This window comes from Anser anser (genome assembly GCF_964211835.1).
Source record: "Anser anser genome assembly, chromosome: 10".
NCBI classification, from domain to species: Eukaryota; Metazoa; Chordata; class Aves; order Anseriformes; family Anatidae; genus Anser; species Anser anser.
In genome coordinates this window covers 8,769,238-8,795,060 of record NC_139730.1, presented here as the reverse complement: position 1 = coordinate 8,795,060, position 25,823 = coordinate 8,769,238, and the positions used below count along the sequence as shown (strand labels likewise).

At 43.2% G+C, this 25,823-nt stretch overlaps 1 protein-coding gene across 1 annotated transcript; it reads left to right on the top strand.

The window, feature by feature from the left end:
* Positions 1-1,707: 1,707 nt before the first annotated feature.
* LOC310904681 (5-formyltetrahydrofolate cyclo-ligase-like) lies at positions 1,708-25,823 on the top strand. The gene is made up of 3 exons (XM_083849780.1): positions 1,708-2,172; positions 5,629-5,893; positions 25,024-25,823. The coding sequence occupies exons 1-3, from the start codon at positions 1,783-1,785 to the stop codon at positions 25,245-25,247; spliced, it is 879 nt and encodes a 292-aa protein (XP_083705906.1). The 5' UTR covers positions 1,708-1,782; the 3' UTR covers positions 25,248-25,823.

The window sequence follows — 25,823 nt, the reverse complement described above, 5'->3', positions numbered from 1 at the left end:
GAAGAAGAGATGGCAGCTTCCTGAGGGCATATGGCAGCTAAAGGAAAACATCCCCTTCAGGACAACTATGGAAGTTTCTGTCAGGAATGACATTTTAAATATATTTTGTCATATTTATTTATTTATAGTCTCAGTCTTCAGGATAAGGTCAATAGTTCTTATTCAGTTCCCTTTCTTATGCCATTTAAAGCTCTTACTGTGTTATGGCTAATACCAGCCTGTTAATACTATATTCACTTCCTTTTATACTAATCTAGTAACTTATTTTATACTGGGGGGTACAATTTTTGAATTAAATATAAAAGACTATCCGACCCCTTAAAAAGTCTAGGTGTTGTAATGATTTGATAATTGGCCTTTCATGGATAAGGCCTGGGTTTAAATAAAAGAAACTTAGACCACTGATAGTTCCTTAAGCTCTAGATTATCTTCACTAGGACATAAATAATGTGTTTGTTCTACATTTAAGAGCAAAAAAAGCTGGGCTGAGAGGCTGCACCTCGAGTTCTGTGTTCAGTTTTGGGCCCCTCATCGAGGCCCTGGAGCGTGTCCAGAGAAGGGCTACAAAGCTGTTGAAGAGCCTGGAACACAAGTCCTGTGGGGAGCGGCTGAGGGCACTGGGGTTGTTTAGTCTGGGGAAGAGAAGGCTCAGGGCAGGCCTTACTGCTTTCTACAACCACCTGAAAGGAAGGTGTGGGGAGCTGGGGGTTGGCCTCTTCTCACAGATAACCAGTGATAGGGCTAGAGAGAATGTCATTTAGTTGTGCCAGGGGAGGTTTACGTTAGAAATTAGGAGACATTTCTTCTCAGAAAGAGTAGTCATGCATTGGGACGGGTTGGCCAGGGAGGTGGTAGAGTCACCGTCCCTGGGGGTGTTCAAGGAGAAGTTGGACGTGGTGCCTGGGTACATGGTTTAGTGGGTGACATTGGTGGTAGGAGGACAGTTGGACCGGATGACCTCGGAGGTCTTTTCCAACCTTACTGATTCTACGATTCTATGATACTCTGTCCAGAATCTAAACAGACTATGTCTTAAAACAGCCGTGATAACAGTTAAATCTTCTAAAACAGTATAGATATGCTTTATTAAACATCATGGGTTTATGTATGACACTGTCCGACATGTTTTACCCCCTGTTCCAGGGCAGTGCTGTTTCACCGACAGCAGCTGCCAGCGGTATGTTGGAGTACACAATGCTCTTTCCAGAGCAAAAGATGCAGCCAACAAGCCGCACGTAGGACAGTCGGTGACATCAATACACACAACAGTTAGATTGAGATGTTTCTCAGTAGCACCTACAGATGTATGAAAGTGCCTATTCCCATATTCATGCCAAGGGAGAAATCAAAGGACACTTGCAGCATCTCCATTTTGACACCCCCATCACCCAGGCCAGCACCCGTGGTGTGAGGGGGCGTGAGGCTGCCATGGGCCGGTGCCAGCGCAGCGCTTTCTGTTCCTCTCAGGGCACAAAATCTCCCCTGCATTCCAGGTCCACCAGCCACCAGCAGAGCTTGTAGGGATGTGAAACCATCTGGCAGGCAGCGGTCAAATATCCTGCTGAAGTGTAATTTCCCTTTCTATAGCAAAATTAGGAAAGGGGAAATTCTCTGCAATGAATGCTAGATTGACATTCAGCCTTGAAAATGGTTCTGCATGGCACATGGCTCACCCCGACAGGCTGTGGTGGCTGGTCTGGAGCAGAGACAGTGGGCAGAGCACACCAGGCCTCAAAGCCACGACCTTTCGCTGGGAATCACCCTGCAGGGAAGGCTGACCCCATGGCTGTGAGGGACGGAGGAGGTGGCTGCCCCAAGCAGGGATGGAGCCCTGCCAGGCTGCGTGGCCACCGGGCTCCTACCTTCCCCCAGACCTGGCCGGGGCACCCTGCCCAACAATCCCCTCCCCGGACAGCGGGGCTGTGCTGGGACCTCAGCTGGCTGGCAGCCACCCGGGAACCCAGTCCAGCAGCTCCACAACGCTGCCCCGAAGCGCTGCGGCCCGGCTCCCCGGGGCTCATGGAGCCGCCGCGGGAGGGCGGCGGCGGCGTCCCCGAAATGGCGGCGGCGCTGCGGGCCGCCAAGCGGGCGCTGCGAGCGGAGCTGCGACAGCGGCTGCGGGCGCTGGGCACGGCGGAGAAGCAGCGGCAATCCCGCCTGCTGAGCCGCAAGGTGGGTGCGAGCCGGGGCCCTGCCGTCACCCGGAGGCTTCCAGGAAGAGCGGAGCCCGGGGGCGGGCGGGGAGGACGAAGGAACCGGGCCCGGCCCCGGCTCTCCGCGGGGAACCCCGCCGGGGGGTTTCCAAGCCCCGCTGGGGGCCCAGGAGGTGACTCGGGGGCGCCGCCAGCTCCTCGGCCGCTGCCCGGATCCCTCCTGGAGCAGCGGGGTCCGCTTGGCCATTGCCGTGCCCCGTCCTAAACCGGGTACTGCCCTCCCCGGCGGTGATCAGGCCGGAGCAAGGCGCTGGGAGAGGACGGGGCAGGGATTTCAGCCCCTCACAGGGATTTGGGGTGGCTGCTGCCAGCGGTGCTGCCCAAAACGCCGTCACGCGTGTGGTGGGGCATTTGTGAAAGTGGGGACGTGCTCTGTGATGAAACCCAGCGCAGTGGGGTTTCACGTGGGTCCGTGGTGGGTGTTTATCTTAAAATGTTCGCGTCGGTTTCGCTTTATAGCCAGCGCCGTGTAAAAACTTAGCGACTGTCTCACCCCGGCCTTTTGCTTAACTGGCTGTAATTTCCCTTCTGTGTCCTTCAGTGTATTTCTTCCCTGCAATTTTATTTCTAATGTAATTTTTATACTTTAAAAGGTATCAAGCGGGGTTTACCTAACTGGTGTCATAGCACAGCGTGATACCAGTGTGTTCTTTTGAAATGTCCTGTTTGCATTTGGATTGCAAAGTTTTTATATAGATGTATTTTATCATTTTAATAAACACAATAAAATTTTATTTTTCAGTCACTGCATGTAATAGAACAGTCATCCCCCCTTTTTTTTTTTTTACAGCACCAGAGTGTACTTCCAGATGATCTATGTTTATATTGTTATTTTCCTGCCAAAGGATCTTAAATCATATAAACTTTGCTTAATACTAATGTGTAGCCACCTCATGAATGTGACATGGCAGCACGGAAACTTTAGGTCATAGGTTTACTTGGAACTCACGTAAACTTTTTCATTGCTTTTATAGATATATAAATATATATAATATGTATATATCACATCCTACTACAATGCAAATATATTTTAATAATCTCACACCCTAGACTTAAATCACAATTTTTACAAAATACTGTCAGAGTCCTCTGCCAACTTTATAAGCACCCAGGCCATATACAGAAGTTTTTGGAGCTCTCAGCCTTAGTGTAACTGTAGCTGATAAACTCAGCAACTGGACACTTATTTTTGTGGGTGAGGACATACTAAAAGGTAAAGCTTTTGTTTTGCTTAGAATAAGGCACTGGGAAATATGACATATAAGTTGATGTTATCATGCCGTTTTAATAATATGACACAAGTTGAAATCATGAGCTTTCTTCAGACACAATGGCATTGCACAGCTGACAGAAAAGAGAGTCAGCTTCCTTATAGGAAGGTAATGCAGCTGACATGAAGAAATTCTTGAAAATTATGAGAAAATACTTGGAACAATATGAGGCTGAAAGTGTAGCTCTATAATGTATATCAGTAAGTGTAGCTAATAAAAGCGAGTATGTTACTTTATAGCACCTGAACAATATTTTTAGTAGTAAAATGTCATCTCAAAATGATCTTTAAATTCAAACCAAAATTGCTTATCTTCTGGGTGACTATTCTTTTTTAATGTGTCTGTTCACGACTAAAGTCATGCTGTTTGCATGCTCTGATTCTGCAGCAACAGCCATCAACTGATGTGAACAAAGAGCACACAATATTTGTAAGTGCGGAAATTTCTCACTCTTCTCAGAAACTGCTCAGTCTTAGCAGCTTCGTCTTCACATTTCTGAAAACATTTGAAGTCATGCCTTTCTGATAGCTTGTGGTTTTACATCTCCAACCTCACTTCTTTCTGTAGTGCATAATCATTGTGTTGTTGGACATGTCAGAACAGATTTGACCTGTGTGCTGCCCACAGCACCTCTTTGACAGAGGAGAGTTTTGTGTTTCGGTTTCTCAATGCTGTCAACCCATGAAAAGGTTCAGCTCAGGAGCCCCTCAGTAACATGAATCACAGGCATTGTCTGGAGTCTGCAATTTGACTAAATAGTTGGTTCTTTCAAACAAAGGCTGCCATGGAAATTCTGTTGTTTAAGAGCTTAATCACTTAGTTGGAAAAATCCATGTGCAAGGTTGAACAAATTACAAAAAGAAGTAAAGTACGCTTTTGAATTGTTAGGCACTTCTATGGCCTAGCAACACATTACCATAATTTGGGCCAGCGTGTTTCATTATATCTTGCCTTACAAAATATATCCATCTTTTGAATATTTCACCTGGGCTTTTAGCTGGTGTGCTAGAAAGAAATAAAAAAAAAAAAGAATGAAAACCAATTCTCAACTCAGATATGGGCATATATCTCTCAAAACAGGGAAAGGGCAAGGGGTAAAGCTCAGGAGAGCAGTTACCCTGCAGTTACGCAAACACAGAACAGAGGATTTGGTGTAAGCACAGTTTCTCAATTGTCCGATATTTCTGACAGCTTTTTGCAAGTGCGTAGAATAAGCATAAATCACATTTAAGTCAGAAGGGACCCATTTGTATTTGTCTTGTCTTGATGTAAGTAACAAAATATATAAGGTACTGAAGAAAGAGAAGACAAGCCTTAAAAAAAAAACTCACAAATTTTAATGTGGAATTTAACCTGGAATTGGGCAGAGACATAGTAAGGTATGAATCTGTTAACGCTTTTTCACCATATAAGCATTTTCTATTTTCCTTCCTACATTCGATCTTTCATAAGTCCAGCACAGACAACCTCATGAAAATAAAAAAAAAAAAAGGCAAGGCCATCTTTCCTTCAAGCTCTGAAAAATGTGCAGTAATAAGATCACCTATCAGAAGCAGGTGGTGTTTGTAGTCATATATCTAAATTTGCTGGAGGTAAGGCATTTCAGATTTAAAAAAAAGAAAGAAGGACCTGATCTTGCAAGACTTTGAGCTCTGCAGTCAACTGCTTTGATGCTAATTTTCTTTAGAGTTATTTTCGTTGATGCACTTTTCATCCTGCCTAGGCCCAGTTGTGAAATGCAGCATGTAAAAAGGGTGGAAGAAAAGGAATGCAAAATCCTCATGTCTTGTATAAGTTGGCAGTTCTGACCTGCTGTATCTTTCTCAAGTGATGTTTGGTGTTTGAGGATGCCTGTACTATATGGCACAAATATTTAAAGGATCCTGACTGTCTCTAAAACTGTTTTTTGATGGCCCAAACCTGTCTTACAATGTTTTGTTCACTGGGTGCAAAAATTTGGCCATTTCGATTTTGCTCATGGTAGCAAGTAGGAAACAAAGTCAGTTTATTCTCTTTGTGATTCATGGTAGTTTGTGTCTCTATTCTTTCCAATGGATATTTTCCTCCAGTTGTGTTTTTAATTAAAATAAAGTCGATCGTTTCGTAAACTTTTCATAAACTCATTACAGCAATTTCCTGTATAGGTGATTGGGCATTCAAGGTACCAAGAATCCAAAAGAATTGCAATCTTTCTGAGCATGCCAGATGAAATCCAGACAGAAGAAATCATTAAGGACATTTTTAAGCAAGGCAAGGAGTGTTTCATCCCACGTTACAAACCTGACAGCAATCACATGGACATGCTAAAGTTATCATCAGCTGAAGACATTTCTTCACTTACTTTGACATCCTGGAATATTCTTCAGCCTAGTGACGATGACAGTGCAAGAGAGGAAGCTCTTGCTGGTGGTGAGTGTTTTCCTCCTACATTGCAGGGTTGTTGATCAGGAGTAGTCAGGATGCTGGTAAGAAGTAATCAGATAGCGAGAATTAAATTAAATGTTATGCTTTGGTCTAATGTGTTGTGGTAGAGATGCTGAAGTCGATGTCAGCAGGTGCTACTTTCTCTTGCCTGTTTTTCTCCAACCTGTGCCACCCCTGTGATATGCCAGCAGAGCTGGCAAGAACAATACTGCACAGTTGATCCAACTGAAAATAGTCTTCCCTCCAGATAAATCCACTCCCTGGTCCCCTTCCACGGACAGGCTCAATGCAGTCTTGGCAAGCACAGCACAGGGCCTCACGGAGGCAGGGGCTTGCTAGGAGTTGCTTGGGCTGCCATTGAAAGTCACGGGGATTCGCAGGTATTTTCAGACACACTCTGAGAACTTCAGTTTCCACTGCCTAAAGGTACAGAACTTTTCAGGTGATGCCTGTAGGCTGACAAGAGGATTTTCTGAAATCTTTGATCCTGCAAATTGTATTGCGTGGATGAATCACAGTGCTGATGTGGAGCCTGCCCATGCAGAACAGCTTTCTGGACTGAGACCTTAGACTGAAAATAAAAAAACTTTATTGCAGGCTTGGGTAAACATTGCAAACTTTTTTCGATCATGGTCTCTTACATTTTCGTTTTGATCTTAAAATGCTGTCTCAGACACTGGATTCTTCAGAGTTGGAAAGTTACAAGTTCATTTAGGTCTATCTATGACATATGTGTTTTGGTCCCAAAAGAACCTCTCTCTTAACCTAAAATTCCCCAGCTTTTACAGAACTGTAAACAAACTTACTTTTTCTGTGTCTGCATTAATTATTTTCATTCTTTTTGTAAACACATTAACGTCTTCCTGAAACATCTGCAGAAATGTTTAGTGGATCAGGCTTGAAACCTCAGGCTGGGGAAGTTTTCTCTAGATGGAAATTTACCATGCAGACAGCTTCCACACCTCACAGACTCACCAGCTTTTTAATGCTCAGTACAGGAACATAAAATTTATATGAATCTGTTTGGTTGAACTGGGTTTTGTGTTTGTTTTCGGATGCCAATGTGCTTTCCCAGAACACTGCCCTATAGACAATTATGCTGGAAGCGTTAGCTCTAGTGCGTAGTCTTCATTTATCAGCATTTTCACTGTGTTTGTTTCTCTTTGTTTTTTGGATTGCTACCTCTTTCTTAATTCAGAATCTTTTCCATGTCCACAATTTAGATAGCAAGGGATTTAACTACTTCATTTAATATTTAGCACTGTTGCTTGTTTTCTTTTTTTCTTTTTTTTTTCTGTAAATTTCTATGTATCGGTGATACCTAGTGGCTTTTGAAGGTAACCCTTGAAGTGTCCAGGGTTCTGTTGATTAAGTCTAGTTAGGTGCTTGGGACAAGCTTTTGCACTACTAACAAGCTGCTGTTAGTTGAGTTTAACAAGTCTGTTGCAGAGATCACAAAGGAAACCTACAATATTAGGTGTAATGGGAGCAGGGACTACCAGGTGCAGAGTGCACTGGGATGGACCTGCTGCAGATGGCCCAGATGTGGCAGTGAAGATGCAGGAAGGCAGGAGCAAGCTGTGGTACCTGGCTAGCCCTGGAGCTGCTGTTTCATTCTCGGCACTAGGGTATGCTTATGGGCAGAGAGCGACGCCAAGAGAGCTACAGCAGTCCTGTGAGTCCTGCATTTAGGCTGCTGACTGCAGTGAGAGATCAGGGGGAGAGTTTTAAGAGGCATTTCACAGAGATCCCATGTATCGTGTTTTGAGGAGCATAGAATGATAAGCGTGCATTTGCTCTAAATTACTCATACTTCTGTTTTGATGTAACTTTTGAAATGGTATTCTGTTTTTCTGATCAGCAGTTGTAACAACTGATATAAGGCCACGTCAGTATTGTCCCGTCTGAAGCTTGAGTTTAGTCTGTTTTTACTCTATAATGCAGGAATAATTTATTGTGAATTGGAAGTCAGATCCTGGTCCTTTTTGCTTGGAAAGCTTTTGAAGATTAGAGAGTAAGTTTAGTTTTTTTGCACTATTACATAATTGGACACATACACTCCAATTTGTCCCCACAGAAACAGACACCGTATCTCAGTGCATCTTTAAAATACTTCTGCTATATTTTTGTGTCAGTTATATCTTTTGAACTTTGGTACATTTGCAGGAATGCAAATTGCCTTGCTACTACATTTGTCCTTCATTGTTGGAATTATGCATGGATGAAACATTTATCTTTGTGATGTTATCAAATACTGTGGTGATCTGAGGCATTTACATTGTTATAAAGAGATGACATGGTGTTATACTAGTAATGTTCCCATTGCTTGCATAAGTTGCTATGTAATTTCCAAGGAATACCCTGCAGGTACATAAATAAGTCATGTCACTACTGAGTGTATTCATCTTGCATGACAAAAAGCTTAAATGCAGACTGTCCTTAAAACTTCTTTCCTCTTTTTAAGGCAGAGTTATTGTGAAGAACAGCTCGAATGTAAAACTAGGTATAATTTTTGCATAGTTTCCCAATGTTTGGTAGTACTCGCAGGCCGTGTTTACTAGACATGAGTCCCTCCTCTGGGAGATAGTCCTTTTTCTGTTGGATCAGGATTTACCTGTTTTCATCTTGACAGCACAGCACATTACACCTTGTTGTCATAAACAAAGATCATGTAGGTTCTGTAGTAGAAAGTCTGTTGTCTTCTCTACCATGCATGGATAACTATTTTAATATGAAAAGTTCCTTTCTTCAGGTTAGTGGACACAGAAACAAAGAACAAGGGTGGAAGAAGTTCAGATATTTTACTTGGAGTAAGGGTGTATGTAAGTGCACGACTTGTTTGATTTCCAGGTATGCCCACTCTAAGATTTAGACAACTTTTGGAACAAGCCAGTGGTACATTTTCTCAATAGGTCTGAATTCACATGCTTATATCCTTGCCCACCAGAAATATAAATATGCACTGGTATAGTTTGTTGCCCAAGGTAATACTTTTGATGAAACTTTAGGCAGGTTGCAGCAATTGTGTACACGAGTGTAAACACCTTGCACAACTATGGAAGGAGTAAATCAGATAAAACCATGCTCCCTGTTTGCTTCTTATCACGACTCCTACAGAAATTTAAAGGACACCTTCCCAGCAGCTCTCATTTCAATGTGGTTTAGGGAGGCGGTGTGATTCAGCAGGCTGGACATGGGTTTCCTCATTTGTAATGTTATTTATTAGTATTTAAATCTACTCTGAGTGCTATGGGTGAAAAGCTAAGTTGTTCCTCCTAAAAAACAATTATTCTTACTGGGACTTGAAAAAAATGATTGGGTTGAATATGTCCCTGTGGTAAAATTCTTGGAGGTGACTTCTTTGAAGGGAGTCAAGTGACCAACTTTGGCCTCAGGGATCTCAGCTGGAAGTCTTGCATCCAGTGCATATTACAATTAAATGTCCATAAGCAAATTGTAGACTGGTAGTTGAAGATGTACAATAAATTATAGACAACTTTTAAAACATTCACCTGGATGATGGTAAGAGGAATTTGGGCCTAGATACTTGTTTTTGGCTGAAATAGGTATTAGGAATTGTGGCTCTGAATCTGCTAACTCTAGTGGGTTGTGAGGTACTCTCTGAAGAAATGCAAGAAGCAGGATTACATGTACAAACTTTCAGCCTCTTTATCTGTGTAAATTCTGCCCCAGTCTTCAAGTAGGCCATTACATAGTCCTTGCCCATTGGATCTGGAGTCATTCAAGATGAACCCCGATGCAATAATCTAGACTCTTTCACAGATGCAAAGGTTGAACGCTGTTAATGAATGCATTAACATAATAAGTATGCATTCAGTCATTTGTTTTCTCCCTTTTGTTCAAGTTAGAGCTGCAGGCCTTTTTTGCTGTGCATTATTCAAACTGTGACACAAGTCTTCATTTCTGTATGGGCTCTTTATCACTATAATGTGATAAAGGACCAGCAGAGGCTCGGGATAGTGGGTTCCAAGCTAGGCTGTAGGGAGGAGTTGCCCCCAGTGAACACAAACTCTTTTGCCTGTCTTTCCAAACAATATGGCTTCTTCTCTGTTCCCTCCAAAGTGATTGCTTCCCAGGCTTGTCTCATCCTTGGGCTGGACCCCTCTTTTCCAAGTTTTAATTTCTCTGCCAGCAGAATGCCTGCCTCCATCCCTCCTGCTCTTTGCCCAGAGTCTCAGTCTCCCTCCCTGTGTCCTTCTTGGCCTTTCTGACCATACGCCCCATTTCCTTTTCCTCCCAGTCATAGGCTGTCATTTCCTGGGCAGCTGGGCCAACATAAATAGCTTGCCACCGCCAAAAGGAAGGAGATCATGTGCTTTCTCTTTTTTCGCTTGTCTGGGTCCAGACATACGTGATTCCCTGTCCCAGTTTTCTCATTTTCTTCCTCACTGTTGTGGCTTCTTTCTCATTGCCTTAGAAAAAAAAAAAAAAACCAGCCTTTTCTGTTAAATAGTACTTGTACTAAACAGCACAAAATTCATTCTGGAGTACTGTGTTCAGGTCTGGGGCCACCAGCACAAGAAGGACACAGAAGAAACTTGGAGAAGAGAAGGCTGTGGGGAGACCTCACAGTGGCCTGCCAGTGCCTAAAGTGGGCCTACAGGAGAGCTGGGGAGGGACTTTCTGTCAGGAAGTGTAGTAACTTCAGTTTAAACTAAAAAAGGGGAGATTTAGATTAGATATTTGGAAGAAATTCTTTACTATGGGGGCGGTGGGGCACTGGAACGGGTTGCCCAGAAAAGCCCTGTACTTGGAAGTGTTCAAGGCCGGGTTGGATGGGGCCTGGGCAACCTGGTCTGGTGTGAGGTGTCGCTGCCATGGCAGGGGGTTGGAATTAGATGATCTTTGAGGTCCCTTCTAATCCAAACCATTCTGTGATTTTGTGATTCTCAAGCAGAGTTTTGTGATCCTTTGGGCACTGCTGGATTAAATCAGCCGCTGTCCTGTCTTGTTGCCTTCTGTTTGTCCCAGACCTCCGCTGTGGTGCCGGTACTGTTATCCATGTGGCACCACTGCAAGCTGCACGGGGAAACCCTCCACCAATTTGGACTGGTGCAACTAAAGGCTTGGCAGGAAGCTGGTGATGAGGGGTTGCATAAACTGGTGACTTTCCAGAAGAAATGTTAGTGAAACTCCAGCCCTCATTTCCTTCCACGTTTCAGTTCCCAGTCTCGCCCCAGTCAGAGGGACTGGGGCAACCCCTGCAATAAAAGTCCTTCTGAGTCCTCACAGCTCAGAGTGTGGATCTGAGCCTGCAGCGCCATGTGCTCTTCTTTGCCTCACTGCTGGCCTAGGGAGTTCTCCCTCCCTGTAATTTCAGCGTATTCCTACCCAAGCCTCTCTGTGGCAAACTGGATCAATGAGCTTCTCTGGATGAAAAAAACATTTTCTTCCTCTCTGCCTGTTTTGGTTGGGAATTTTGTAACCCAGATAAGTGAATGCATCCAGTTTGCCACGTGGCCATCCTGATGCAAGGTGCGTGGGGTGGGATTGAGTAGCCAGAATGGAGACAGTGTCCCTTATAAACTGGCACTAGTTCCTGGTGAGCTGTGGGGCTATCCATGCGCTTGCAGCTCCAGCATTGGTACAGAGGGTGGCATCCTCAGGGAGGCCCAGCATTAACCCTAACAAATCTTTCCGAAGCCTGTGCAAATGGCAGATTTTCAAACATTTACAATATTTTATAAGACCAACTCAAATGGATTTGAGTGGCTAAAGCCACATCGTTGACACAGGGGCTACTCTGATCAAGTTTTCTACTTGCCTCAAAACATGGAGCAATGGAGGTTTCCTGGTCATTTTTTGCTAGCATTGTTCTTAGAAACCAGTGAACCATTTTGCCTTGAATAAAGAAGAACATAAAAAACCTTGGTTTGTCATAAATGCCCAGACTGAAAAATATAAGCACTTGGAAATATGGCATCTTATATATGATGGGGAATGCTGAATAATCTGGTACTACTCTCCTGGAGCATAATGTATTTTTGCTTTCAGAAATGAATGCATTAAGAACTGGACTTGTATTTTGTAATTTAATTTGGAGACTTCCAGAATTTTTAGTATTGGAAACAGTAGTGGCCTACTGATGACAATATTTGTGTTGTCTTCAAATTAATTAGTAAGATGCTAACTAGATAACCCGTGATATAAATACCAGAATATTTATTAAGGAAAAATCCAAAGTTCAAAGTGAGGAAATGCTAACATATGTCTATCAGTGACTTATTGCTACTTCATTTTCACATAGCTCTTTGTACGTTAGCTTTTGAGGTTAGAGTAGTTATATTTTTCTGTCCTTACAACCTACAGAATACTTTGAGCCTTGCTGTAACATAAATGACAATAATATGCTGGTAGCAGGAATGGACAGGGACAGCTTGCCTATGTGGATTGTATTTGGTTTATAAGAGGTATTTACACTGGGAAGTGTGAACCTCTTGCAAGCAAAATGCTGTCTACCTCTAGACTACAATTCCGAGCAACTCCAAGTAGTTTGAAATTTTTCCAGAATGACCATTAGCCCCATTTTAGAGTTTGCCATTGTGATCTGCCCTGCAGAAACATTTTAGTCTGTGAAAGCTCTGTTTCACCTGTCATTAAAGTCCCACAATTTTGTTGCACATTCGAAGAGTCTGCATGTGCTGCCAGGAGTGATGGCCTTTTGATGACATTAGTATTTTCAGTCATTCCAAATTTTAGCAAAGTTCTTTAGAAATGTGGCTGAGGTTGTGGCAATACAGTCTTAAGAGGAAGAGATTAATTTACAGCTGCAAAGTAAAATAGGATGTAAAAAAAAAGATAATGGGTTATAACCCACTTCCCCTCCTGCCCTCCCCGCCCTGCCCCCCCCCGCAAAATGCACCAGAAATTGGAAGATTTTGAAATACAAGGCTCATGAAAGTTTAGAAATAGAAATGCAGTGTCTTGAAGCACAGGGAAGGTCTAATAAGCTCCTTCAAACCCATTGGAGGTTGTAGAGTTGTACATGGAGGCATAATGGGAACATAGAAAATGGTGTTAATCAATCTGAAAAAACGCTTGTGGTAAATAATACTCGCGGGTAACTGTGAGATATTTAAGTGATATACGCGGATTGGAAAGTATCTGGAATAAATGAAATACAGGTTTGTGGAAAGCAGACGTTAAATATTACTGCTTAGTTAAAAAAATGTGAAGTGATTGAGGGTAGTATTAGATTTTCTTTTCCTCTGGGAGTCTTGATTAAAACTTATAGTACAATATATGTCAAGGGGTAGATTACAATTTAAAATCTTTTTACACTGGTCATAAAAAAGAAAATCTGAGACCATGGGATGAAACAAAATTGAAAATCGAGGCTTAGCTCTTAATATAATTTATTTTTTAATGATATGATCAGAAGTTTGGAATGAACTTCTGCTTGGAGACAATGAGCCGTAATATTGTGATATGCATGAGGAGAGCAAATTCAGTGCAAGTGAGGCGTTAACATTCTGGTGGTGAGTCTACTTGTGGATGGAGGATGCTTCCCCCACGCAGCGCAGGGTCACAGCACTGGCCATTCAGTCCAGCATCATGAGTTTTACAAGACGTAGGAAACCTCACAACTTGCAGCTGTGTTACAATAGCTGAAATTTCTTCCTACCACTGCAGCTGCAGTTCCTGGTTTATCCCCTTGCAAACAGGTTCTGGTTTTTCTTTACCTGTGGGCGTTCTGGTCATTCCTATAAGCAACCATTTTTATTTCTATTAAGCCCTTGGTTCTGCAACCTTCTGACAGCAGTGAGTTGTAGTCAGTTAGTTGTAATGTGAAATATTATGTTCCTTGTTACGTTAATATTACATTATGTTCCTATGCTACGTGAAATATTATGTTCCTTGTATTCATTTTAAATTTGCTGCTATCAGTTCAAGTGATACCTCATTCTTCTACGATAAGAAGTAAATAAGGATGTTTGATTTACTTTCTTTTTATTATTCATTGCTTAGTTAAACCTGTATTATATCAGTTGTACCTTTTTTTCTTTACTAAATATTTTCTGTTTTCTTATTCTCATATGGAAGTTTTCTAGATCTGTAGCAGTTCTACCCGTTGGTCTGTCAGCCTTTGCAATTTTGGAGAAAATATGCCTGAGAAAACGTTTTACGCCCAGGTGAAGAAATGTTGTGAAATATGTGTAATAACAGTGTACAAGTTAATTCATTCTGTATATGCCATAACACTGCTTTCAAATCAGCTCGCTGGGCAGGCCTTTTTTACGGGGTTCCACACAGGTATGCCACAGCTACAAGGTCATTACAAAAATGTCTGTTCCAGTATTCCTGATCCATAAAACAGACGAGATAAATTATTCTGTATAGGGTGTTCCCTAACAAGAAACGCTAGGAAAATACTTGCTTGGAAATAAAATAGTTCAGGTTTTGGACCCAGCTGTGGCAGCAGCTGCTTCCCCCAAGGTTTTCCTGCATTCCAGCCTTCAGTTGCAAGCTGCACGACTCCGTCCCCATGCCTGCCCTGCGGTCTGCACCACCTTCCACAGCTCTGGAGCAGCCTAATAACAATCAAAACCCAATTTGCTGGGCGAACAGCCATACTTTTAGCTGGGCTTCTCCCAGTACTTCTGTTCAGAAACATTCATGCTATGATATACACGGAATCTCTTCTTTGAAAGGCTTTCGGATAAAAAAAAACTTCGAAATGCAAAAGTTGATGTGTTTCTTTGGCGTCACTTTGTAATGCCCTTTTGGTATTCTTCAGTCCTGAATTTCCTTGGTGCAGACTAAACCACGAACACTGTGGTTTAATTTTAATACTGTGTCTGTGCAGAGGTATCCTGCAGTGAACCTGGAGGTCTGAGAGCTCTGGAATACTCAGGTTTTTTTTGCTTTTGTTAAGGTCATTAAGGCTTTAAAAGTGCTCTTCTTTGTAATCATCCTAAGTGTAACATCCATATTTGCTTTCTTGCAGAAAACATTCTCCTTGCACTCAGCAAAACGACTAAAAAGATTACTTCTTCTGTCATCAACTTATGTTGAACAAGAAGTGAAAACAACATAGGCGCAGGCTTTAAATTCACTGCAAGTGACTCTCAAGTGTTTTGTTTCAGAGGGCTATTTTGCTACAGTGTGAATAGTGGTATTGTCATTTTCTTTATACTGTTTCCTAGGTACAGGAGTCTTTCAAAACCAAATAAGAGGTTAGGTTGTTCTGTGGAGTGTGGCATGGGTCTGTATACCAAACTAGTCTAGGGAAATGCAAACATGGAAGTATCTTTGGCTGCATTAACTAATCCAAACAGATTTTTGTCTCCCTTTTTTTCCTTTTTGGAAAGGAAGAAGAGGCACCAAGCTTGTCTCTGTGCCTTTGCGCACATAATCTGGATAATCTGGAGGACAGGAGAGGACGCCTTTACCTGGTGCTCACCTGTGTACAGTGATGTGGACTGAAGATGCAGTTTGGTGAGATAGCTGAGCCCTGCAGCTGGTGCCTGGAGGGGCAGTTCTGCTGCCTTTTCTTTGCTTCCAGCTCTGTTCTCCCCTTGTCCTCACAACAATGCTGATGTCATCTCTGGTGAGCAGATTTAGCTCATGAATCTGGCAGAAAATTACTTTTTTTTTTTCCCTAAGATTGGTTTTCTGCCAGCTTAGTGGGCTATTAAATCAGGTCAGCACTTTTCCAGCTACAAAAAAATTTGTCTTCCTGGCACAGGTAATCCCTGAGATTCAAAATACTCTGTCATTTCCCCTGTACGGTGGGAAATCCCTTGGACCTGGCAGGGAGCTGCTGGCTTTCAGAGGGCAGGATTCACATGCTGCTGTTCCACCGTGTAATGATAGCTCATAACTGGATGCAGTTCTTGCTTGTGATGCCTTTTGTGTGTATGGGACGGGCATCAGTTTTTGGGTGTAGATGGAGGGCAAATTACTGTCCAGGAGTGACGTGAAGCCCTTTGCCGGCAGGTGTCAGTATTCCATAGATTTACTATGGAGCACTGGTGTCATTTAGGCAGTTTTCCTATAATTTAAGTCTCATCCAGGCAGTGTCAAACACACAGAGAGCTGGAGGGAGGTGGAGGATTCCAGGGATGGTGTTTTCTTTGTTTGTTTTTTTTTGGTTGGTTTGGGTTTTGTTTATTTTAAGCTGCGCAAGTTTTAAAAATAAAACCTTGTGATGGAAAGAGCTGGATTACTCAGCTGTTGTGACGTTAACATGTTTGACACTAACAGTGAAGGTGCTGTCACCTACAAACCAGCTGACTACACGTTCAGCAAACCCTGCCTGGAAGGATGCCTAATGTTTCTATCAAGTGGTGTAACTCCTTACCGGAGTCAGGTTTATGCACTGACAAAGAAGTTGATGATATTTCACAAGCGATTCTCTGTATTTTATGATAGGCTATCTGCTGACTGAGTCAAGGGGTGTTGGAAATACTGATAGTGATACATGATGTGTTGAAAAAATCCCCAGATGATTCACTTGTGTCATATTTTGATTTAAAAATATCCAGACAGCAGCAAGCAAAAGAAGACCAAGAGTAAAGAAATGAAGTGCACATGCACATGTATCAAGTGGAAGTATTTAAATAAGTGCTTAGATAAACACTATGGGAAATGTAGCTGATAAAATCTTAATGAATCTCACACAAGCACACACAAAGATGCACAAAGATCCTTGTATTTTAGGCAGTAGCAGAGTTATGACAATCCCAACATCAACAGCTCAAGCTCCTGTGCCTTGTTAGTTTCTCTGAAGGAGAAACTCTGCAGTCAGCATTTTCTGATTTAACAGGATGTGTTGATGTGCTCTAAAGTGGTTGTAATGCAGTTTGTTCTCCCTTCAGAGTTGTTCCTTTGCACATCTTGTTTCAGAGTATTTCGGTGGTTTAAAATCACAGGAGAGCACAGGTGCAACCATTAAAACCAAAAATCGTTCATTGCCCAAGTTTTCCCAATCAAACTGTTCTAACTGCTCAAATGTCGGAATAGCAGAAGTAGGTAAGTCATTTTTCACAGACTGGTAACTAAAGCATTTCTAAGCAATGATTTCCTTTACTTTGAATTTGCAAAACCAGACATTTTTGTAGGTGGCATTGAGTGATTATGGTTTATTTACCGTGCCTTTGCCAACTTGATGAATAATAGTGAAATAGAAAAGAGCTAGTTCAAATTTTCTCTTAGGTAGACATTTGGCAAATTCTGAAAATGAGACACTAGACCTCAGCTGACAATAACTTAAACCTCAGGGGAAATGAGTGTGATGGTTATAACCTCACACAGCCTTCCCACATGGTGAAACCAGCCAGAATTTGAACAAGTCTTGGCCTTATACAGTAGCTTCACTGATGACACATGAAAGGATAATTATTTGTGGGACAGGACAGGGTTGTTTGTGCAGGGCTGAAGTAGCACATCTGAACCTGTGCAGTGCCCTTAACCTCTCAAATGCATTGGCACTAAATTTTGTTTTAAATAAATTCAAATTAGAAGGAGGAGGATGTTTACTTTTCTGAAGCTCAGTAGCACAGCAGCTGATCAAAAGGCATTATTAGTGGGTTTTGCAGGTTCGATAACAGGAGAGGGACTGACACTCCGTTGTTTTAAACCTGAATGACTGATGGCTATCATGTAGCTTCTCAGAGAGAAGTATAAATATTTTATTATGCTGTAGTTCAGGAGGGCAAGTGTGAACTGCGGATACCAATGTTTCATGCTGACACGAAGCACAGACATGGATGAGCAGACAGATAAGTGCTGAGTTGCTCCGTGCTTGTTTGTAGATTCTGCTGATGGTTCTATTTTCTGCAAAATATTTTATTGAAGCAATAACAAAAGCTGTCTCAGTCATTCTATAGTGGACCAATTACCTGTGGCACATGGATGGCAGAGGAGATAGTCTACTTGACGTATATATGTGTGTAAAAGAGATTGGTGGGCCACGTGTATGCGTGGATGTAGATAAAATGTTGTTTTCCAGAAGACAAAAGGACACAAAAACCTTCCTGGTGCCTACAGTGCCCTTAAAAAAAGAGGAATACAAATGAAGCAAGTGAGCGCCCCTGGATGAGGTGAGCATTAGCCTTGGGGACCTCACGGCGTACCCCGTACCCAAAGCAGTGGGAGCTGGTGTGCAATGGTGCTCAGGGAGGCTCTCCTCCACTCTATGGGTGGTGAGGGGCTCAGCTAGCCCTTGGCATGGGTCTACAGGCAGTCACGCCCTGCGATGCTTTGGGTTTTGTTTCCGTGCCTGGCTAGTACATGCAAGCATCTCTCTGGCTTTCCTTCTTGGGGGAAAGACTGTCCATGAATACTCAGAAGAAAGGAGGTCGTGCCGAAGTGCTGTGGTACCGCACAATTTTGTTCATGTGATGGAAACACCTGGAGGAAGAGCTCATGTCTGCGGTTTAAAATGAGCTGTATTTTTAATCTAATACGAAACACAACTTTTAGTCCTGTTAAGTAACTGTGTTTGGGATCACAAGGAGACTACAGAGTGAGCTCTCTAGGAAAGCTTTAGAGGAGAGCTGTTTATGAGCAAACAACAAATACCTACAAGAGAAAAGAATTGATTTTCCTCAAACGTGTCAGTAACTTGTGATACTTCCTATGTAGTTCTCAAGGTCAGTGCAGAGGGGACTCGGTGGGGCAATGCTGATTTACAATAACTGAGGGTCTGATCCTTTATGTTGTAGCTTAGGTTTCAAAGGAGATGAGGATTCATGCTGAGCTTCTGATATTGATTTTCAAAGGCTATGTCATGTGAACAAATCAGAAATGAAACTCTTACCAATATTTCTTTTTCAGGGATTGTATTTGCATTTTAGCAGCCTGTCTGGGGCAAAGTTAAACAATGCTCTTGTTTATGGCTGTGATCACTTGTGCTACTGGAAAAACTTGCCATAATTGGTTCTGGATGAATGACTTTTTTTCAAATGCTTATCAATTGCAGCGAAGGGTAATGCTTTTGTCTCCTTGCACATTAGTTTGGGGTGATAACGCCGCATGGCTTCCAGAGCACAGCCTTTTGCTGGTGGCAGGAGTGTGTCCTGAAGGACACGAGCCCCAGAGAGCAGGAGCTGCGGGATCATGGCTGGCTCCAGGTCCTGCCATTGGGGCAGGGTGCTGTATGCTGTTCCTTACCCTCTCCTGGGCTTAGTCAGGATAATGAGCTGGTTTCCTCTGGAAGCGATCCCAGCTCCGGGAAGCACACACACCGGGTGGGTTCAGGATTAGGCCTGTAGTGAACAGATTTGTCATTTCCCTTTCTGAACTTCTACCGTGGCAGGTGTGTAATAGCAGAGATGCTGTGCTTGAAACCAAGAGCATGTTTTTTCCAAAGGGCAGAAAATTTGCATTTGGAAGGAAGTACTGGGCGGTTAGCAACCTCAGTAGCGGTGCAAGGGGCACCCAGGGCATTCCAGGGGGAAAGCTGAGTACTGTTTCTCTGCAGCATAATTGAAATATTTACTTCTGTGGAGTTGTTTTCCCTGAGGTCTGGTGATTAACCGAGAGCACACTGTATTAGGTGCTGTGGAAAGAACAAGATGATGATCTGAGTCCTGCGGAATATATGTTGAGAAGCTAGCACTTACCCAAGAGGCCTAACTGTGCTGATGCTGACAGTAATTAAAGTTATAGTAATGATTCTGCCATTAATTAGAACTTTCTCAGTTATTCCAACTCATTGGCCCATACCCTGCATGTCACCAAGAGTGATTCTTTCAATATTAGGATCAAATGGATTGAGTTAATGTTTTCTTCTCTGCCAGGGCAGCAGATACAGAGGCAGCAGGCAGTTACCATGTCCTTTTCATTCTGAAAAGTGAAGTTTTCCTGCATAAGGGTTTGCTTTTCCTCCATTGCGGTCTTTGGTAGATCATGAAAGCACCGAAGTCGGCTTTCATTCCTTGTAAATGAACAGCTTTCAAGTGCTTGTCAGCTCTGCAGAGGCTGTGCGTAGACTGATCTGACACTGCTTATGGTGAGCATTGTTCAGAAAGGCGCTCCTTTTCTTTAAACAGAAGATTGTTCTTGGCCTGGTTCTTCATGGCCCTGCACCTTATGTAACCTTTTATGTCTGAGCAAAGCAGAGGGAGTCCCTAATGACCACTGCGGAATGAGCTGTGCTTGGAAAAAAAAAAAAAAGCAACTGCTCAAGAGCTCGCTGGTGCCGCAGGCACTGTGCTGGGAGAGCCCAGGCATCTCGTGGGGACACAGCAAGCCCTGCGCAACTGCTGGGCTTGGGGGAGATGTGTCCCCCAAGAGAAATTGTGGAATAAATGTCCCTCACAGCGGGGTGGCAGCAGGCTGGTGGCACCTCTGCACGTCTGGGAGGAGAGAGGCCGCACCGGCTGCCCGGTCTGAGGGCAGGCCAAGGCCCCAGCAGTCTTTCCATGACCCATGTCTGGTGCACTGTGCTGGACTCTTCTATAATTAACCATTGTCAAGAACACTTCAGAAAACGCCGCTTGGCATTTCAAATAGGAACATCAGATTAAGGAGAAGAGAGGTAATGAGGTGCAAGGAGAAAATCCTTCCCTGGGGATCAAATCAAACTTGATATTATCATAAAGGGTAATGAGAAATGCACTGCCGAACTGAGGAAATTCACCGCAGCTGCCTAGAGGAAGCGAAACTGTGTATTCCTATTTAAAACAGCAGAGAGAGGATGCTAATGTTTCGGTCTGCTGGGTAAGTCAGGGGACGTGCAGCATGCACACCTGCCTTTTGCATGTAGTTCTGCCACACATTTCCTGAGTCCTCGGGCCAGTCATTTCACTTCTCTATGTAGACATAAGGTATATAGACCTAAATGTTGCATGTCAGTGCAGACAAAGCGTGCCTGTACACCCACATGGCAGGTTCTGAAGCTGTGACTTGATACTGCTAAATATAGTGGGGCCTAGTAGCACAGACTGGTCCTGTCCCCACCACACAGGACTTGGCTTGCCTCCCAGCATGTGGCCTTGTGGCAGACCATCACAGCAGTATTTTTGTAGCAAGAATCCAAAGATTTGTGTGGCATAAACTGACATGAGGCAGGAAAGCCTGTGTCTGGAGGAGCAACACCAGTTTGGATGGTGTAGGAGGACCGTGCAGGGTGAAAGGGGCCAGACCTGCACACTTCTGTCTTTGCTGCTCACGGGTACTGGCAGAGCCAGGCAGCATACAAACAGATAAACAGTGTGGACCACCTGGGATCCTGTAAATGAGTTTGCTTTCTGGTCCTGCTTTATTTAGCTGTATAAATGAAACCTTTGTGGCCATGTCAGCACGGCTGCATGCCCACGTCGGTAAGTCAGGGTGTATTATTTCACACATGGTGGTACACAGTTGAAGGAGCTGTAGCCACAAGAGCTCATGTAGAGTGAGTATTAGGTGACAGTCATCATAATTGCCAACCTTACTCGGATATCCTGTAGCTTAATTAAAGTTTATAAGAAGCATTGGTATTCTCTTCATGGAAGGCCTGGGCTGGTGCAATGTATTGTTGCTTGTGTGTTTTCAGCCCTCAGCATTTTGCAGACCACCTGAGAGAAGCATTCTGAGAGAACTGTCGATTAACCACAGCAAAAGACCTCTCAACAGTGGTTGTGCTTTTCATGGTCCGTGTCCTGGGCTCCTGGCCTGTTGTCACAGGAGGCTCAGGGATTCCTAAGCCAGCAGTTAATGACTGCAGGCACGTGGGGGACAGAAGGCATTACAAGGACAGGGACAGAAGCTGGTGGCCATCAGGAGGCCTCATTTATACCATTTTACAAGGCAGTAAAAACTGATGGGTGTTTGATGCTCAAGAACCTCCTCTCTCTTCTCAGGGACAAGGATGTGGGAAAGGAACAGGCCTTCAGGGCATCCTGAGCGGCAACTCGTGGTCCTGCAGGGCTGGAAGGGCTGGTGAGCGTGAGGAAGGCCACATGCCTGGAGGGGCAAGATGTCCTTCCCCTCACCTGCCATCCTGTTGATGTATGCTCACCGCTGATAGTAATCTTATGTGTCTGCAATCTTGGTCTCATCTGTGTGTCACTCTCATCCAGCAACAGCTCTTCCCCCGCGCTGCCACAGGCACCGCAGGAGGTTTTGTTGCTCCCCAAGTTATGTGGAGGGGAAGTGTTTTCTCCATGCAGCTTTCTGTCATTCCTTCTAGCTCCCAGGGCAGGATTTGGGGCTAATACTGCTTGAACTGCCTTCAGGCTCCTTGCAGGGAAGCTGTGTCATTTTTCTACTGAAAGTCTTGCTTGGTATTTTACTTAAATCTGATGCGGTGTGAGTTGCGTGGATATCAGTGTGTTGTGAGTCAGAGTAAAGGCATTCAGTGTCACACTGCTCTAGTGGAAAAAAAATATAACGGTAACTATTACAGTATTTACAGCATTGTTTTTTATATTGAGATTTGCACAAGCTTGTTTGAGTTATTCAGCATAAAAAATCCATGATTATAGCGGAGCTAACTCATTAAAGCAGACTCCATTTCTCCAGAGAACCCAGAAGAAAACACAGTGCTTTAATACATCTGAATTCACTCGAGTGTGCCCTGTGCTATCAGCTAAACGACACAGAAAATATATTTCTTCCCTGCACTGTTCCTGCCAATTCCCTCTTTCCTTAGTGCTTCCCCGGCTTGTCTCCTTCCTGTCTGTAATATAAATGTAAAGAGAAATTGCACCTTTTTCCTCAGCAGATTTGCCCCTTGTGTACATTCCTACCTGCCAACAGTAGCGACGGCAAATGTTTTCTGCTTTTTTCCATGAGTCACATGGAGTGAAAACAACTAAAAAATGTGTACGCCAGAGTGTGTTTCTTTTTAAACATGATTGGTGCTTGGTCTACACTGGTTCTTGGACCACCTGTATGGCTGTGCAAAGCCAATGTGAAGCAATTCATGGAGAGAACAAGGAATGAGCACAGGATTAACTGGGGGAGGATTCGACCTGCAGAACCTCCATTACCGACCATGCTAACGGGGAGAAGACCAGCTGGTTTCCAGGTCCTAGTCTATAGGCCTGACAATTGGCAAATCACTATTTTTATTTGAACACTCAAGAGATTTGACAAGGTATGTCCAATATGGTGTACACGGTGATACCGTAAAAATGTCATCCCTATCCAAGTGAGACCATATTTCTGCTCTCTTGCCTTTTTTTTCTGTTTGCTATTCACCATTTGTCTGTCTTAGGAAAAAAGTTGACTGTAGTGTGGTAAATTACTGAGGCTTCCTTGTAATTCAACCAGTAATATTCTGTAGCCTCCCCGTTGGCTAATTCCCTCCTCATATTTCCTTGACCTCTTTAAAAAAAGTATACTTCTTAACTGTATGATGCCAGATTTACAAGATTAATCTTCTCCAAGCATCGCATATGCATTGTCTTGCATATTTTATGTCTGTGTTCTAGTTTGGTCAGGTCATGATGGATGGGTGTTCACATCAGTGACTCTTCCCTGAAGGATGAGCAGTGGAAGGTGATCTCCAGGAGCCTGAGAAGGATGTGCAAATGCGTTGCTCTTGTGTGCATTTTCAGCATACTCTTCCAAGCTGAGTTCAGAACTGATACTTGGTCTCACATGGGGTTCTGTGGAAACTGAAAAACTCTGCTTAGCTCTGGTTTTCTCAGTCCATGCTCCCGTGTATCTCCTTGAAAGCTGAGTGTTGTCCCTCAGCTAGATGTGGTGAGAGCTGTGCAGTTCAAAGTGGCAGTAGAGAATTGGTTTGGAAAAGTACTGATGCATGCTAGCTCTGGTGAAGAAGCAGAAGGTAATTATAAAAATGCTTCTTAAGGCAGTACTGCTCCTATAAGGAGGAAGCAGTGGACTGGGATGCAATATTTGCTTTCTTTCTAAACTCATCTGAGTTGTGTTTTAGTCCGTGCTAGCTTTCCCCTGCCACTCCTGCTTTCCTCTTCTTAAGTGTCTGTCTGCTACAGCAGCAAGTAATGAAAGACTTTATTTGCATTGTGAAACTAGTAAGTGGTGTGTTCCTGGGTTCAGCGGTCAGTACCAGGCCAGCCAAGCTCATTTGTTTAGAGGATGTCCTTGCAAGACTTCTAACACCAGCAGAACAAGCCTCGCATAAGGGATGGAAGCTGCGCACTGGCTGCTGTGCGCCTGGCGGGTGCTCAGCGGGGCAGCCCGTGCCCTTTGCCTGATGGCAGAGGTGTGATCAGCTCCTGAAACGAGTGGGCAGCAGCATGTAAATTGGAGCACTGATGCTCCTGGCATGATGCTGCTCCTCATCTGGTGATGGAGTATGAGCAAAGCAAGTATAAAGGGCTTACTTGATCCCGTCTCTTCTGTCTGGAGCTGGCGGGTGGGATCTGTAGGCAGGGTTTCCCCAACTGCTCGGATCCGTTTTGCCCGGATAATTGGCCAGCTAAGCAACTTGCTTCAGTATTTTAACCGATTCTGAGTTCCAATTGTACAATCTCAGAAGGGTCTCAGAGAACCCATACAGTCCTCTGTAAGGAGAGAGATTCGGGGAAGGCAGGCAGAACACCTTGGTGTGCTGCTGGAGCAACACAAATTGCTGGAGACCCGGCAAGACAGTCCTTTAGGAGAGGAACCTCACAAAGAGACAGCCCTTCAAACCTTCATCGCAATGTAAAAGGGCAGATAACCACTTTCAGAATACTTTGTATTCAAGCCTCTTTGAGTCATAGCATCTCACAGTTTTGTCAAGAAAGTACTCTCTGTCTTACACATCTTCTTTTCATTTTTTTTTTCCTTTCTATTATTGTGCCTGATGTAGAAGTTCATTTGATTTTCTGATTCTTCCTGCATTTAATTTCTCTGAGTTCAATCTCTGTCTAGATTTAGAGTCATAATCATTAGTATTTGGAAGTGTGAGGCTAGAATGATATAATAAATTTGTTATAAGGTAGATTTTTTTTTCTTTCTAGCTTTTCAGGGTCTAATTATTTTACAGCTGATCTAGTATGCAATTGGTAAGATGAAAATGTAAATTCACAGGTTTAGTATTCAAGGTATTTTTCATCTGATCAAAGAGAGGGTAGCATTTTGCAAAACACAAAGCTAGCATTTTTGCTATGTATGAAATTATGTGCATGTAGTCCAGCCATCAGGAGATCCACAGTGCATCCACTAATGTTTATTTCATTTTTCTACAGGGGGTCTTGACCTTATCTTCATGCCAGGCCTTGGGTTTGATAAAAAAGGCAACAGATTGGGAAGAGGGAAAGGATATTATGATACCTATCTTGAAAGATGTATGAAACATCCCAGTGGAAAGCCTTACACGATTGCCTTGGCCTTTAAGGAACAGATTTGTGAATCTGTGCCTGTGGCAGAAAATGATGTCCAAGTAGATGAAATCCTTTATGAAGACTGCTGAAAGTATTTTGATACCAACCCGCCTTCAGAGTGACCAACCAAAGACTTCAGATCCATCAATCACAACTTTTTAATAGTCATATATGACATTGGGAGCAATAAATACATTATTTGTATTCAAACAGGAAAATAAACACAATGTAAATGTGGTAATAGTAATGCAGATTGCATTGATTTGCTTCTAATTAGCAAATATCTGGAGTGAATTCTTGTTCTAGAATCAATAGAAATAAGAATATGTGACTGTTTATTGCAGTAAGAATCATTTCTTCTCATCATACTTGTGAGGAACAAGCTGCTTGATACCTAACAGTTTTATTATTCCAGTTTCAAAGTGAACTGTCTACTGATGACATTTCTTGATCCATTCTGATATTTGTTATGGTAAACTTTCTTAGTACTGAAATATTTTGTGCATCCGTGAGCAAAACAAGAAACCACCAGATAAGTCGTAGAGTAAGCTGGGCAAAAACTGATGATTCAAAATAAGTTTTAATTGATGTTAGTGTATGCAAGTAATGTTGATTGTTATTTGGCTCTGTGATCTCATAATAAAAAGAATATCTGTTAAGAACAA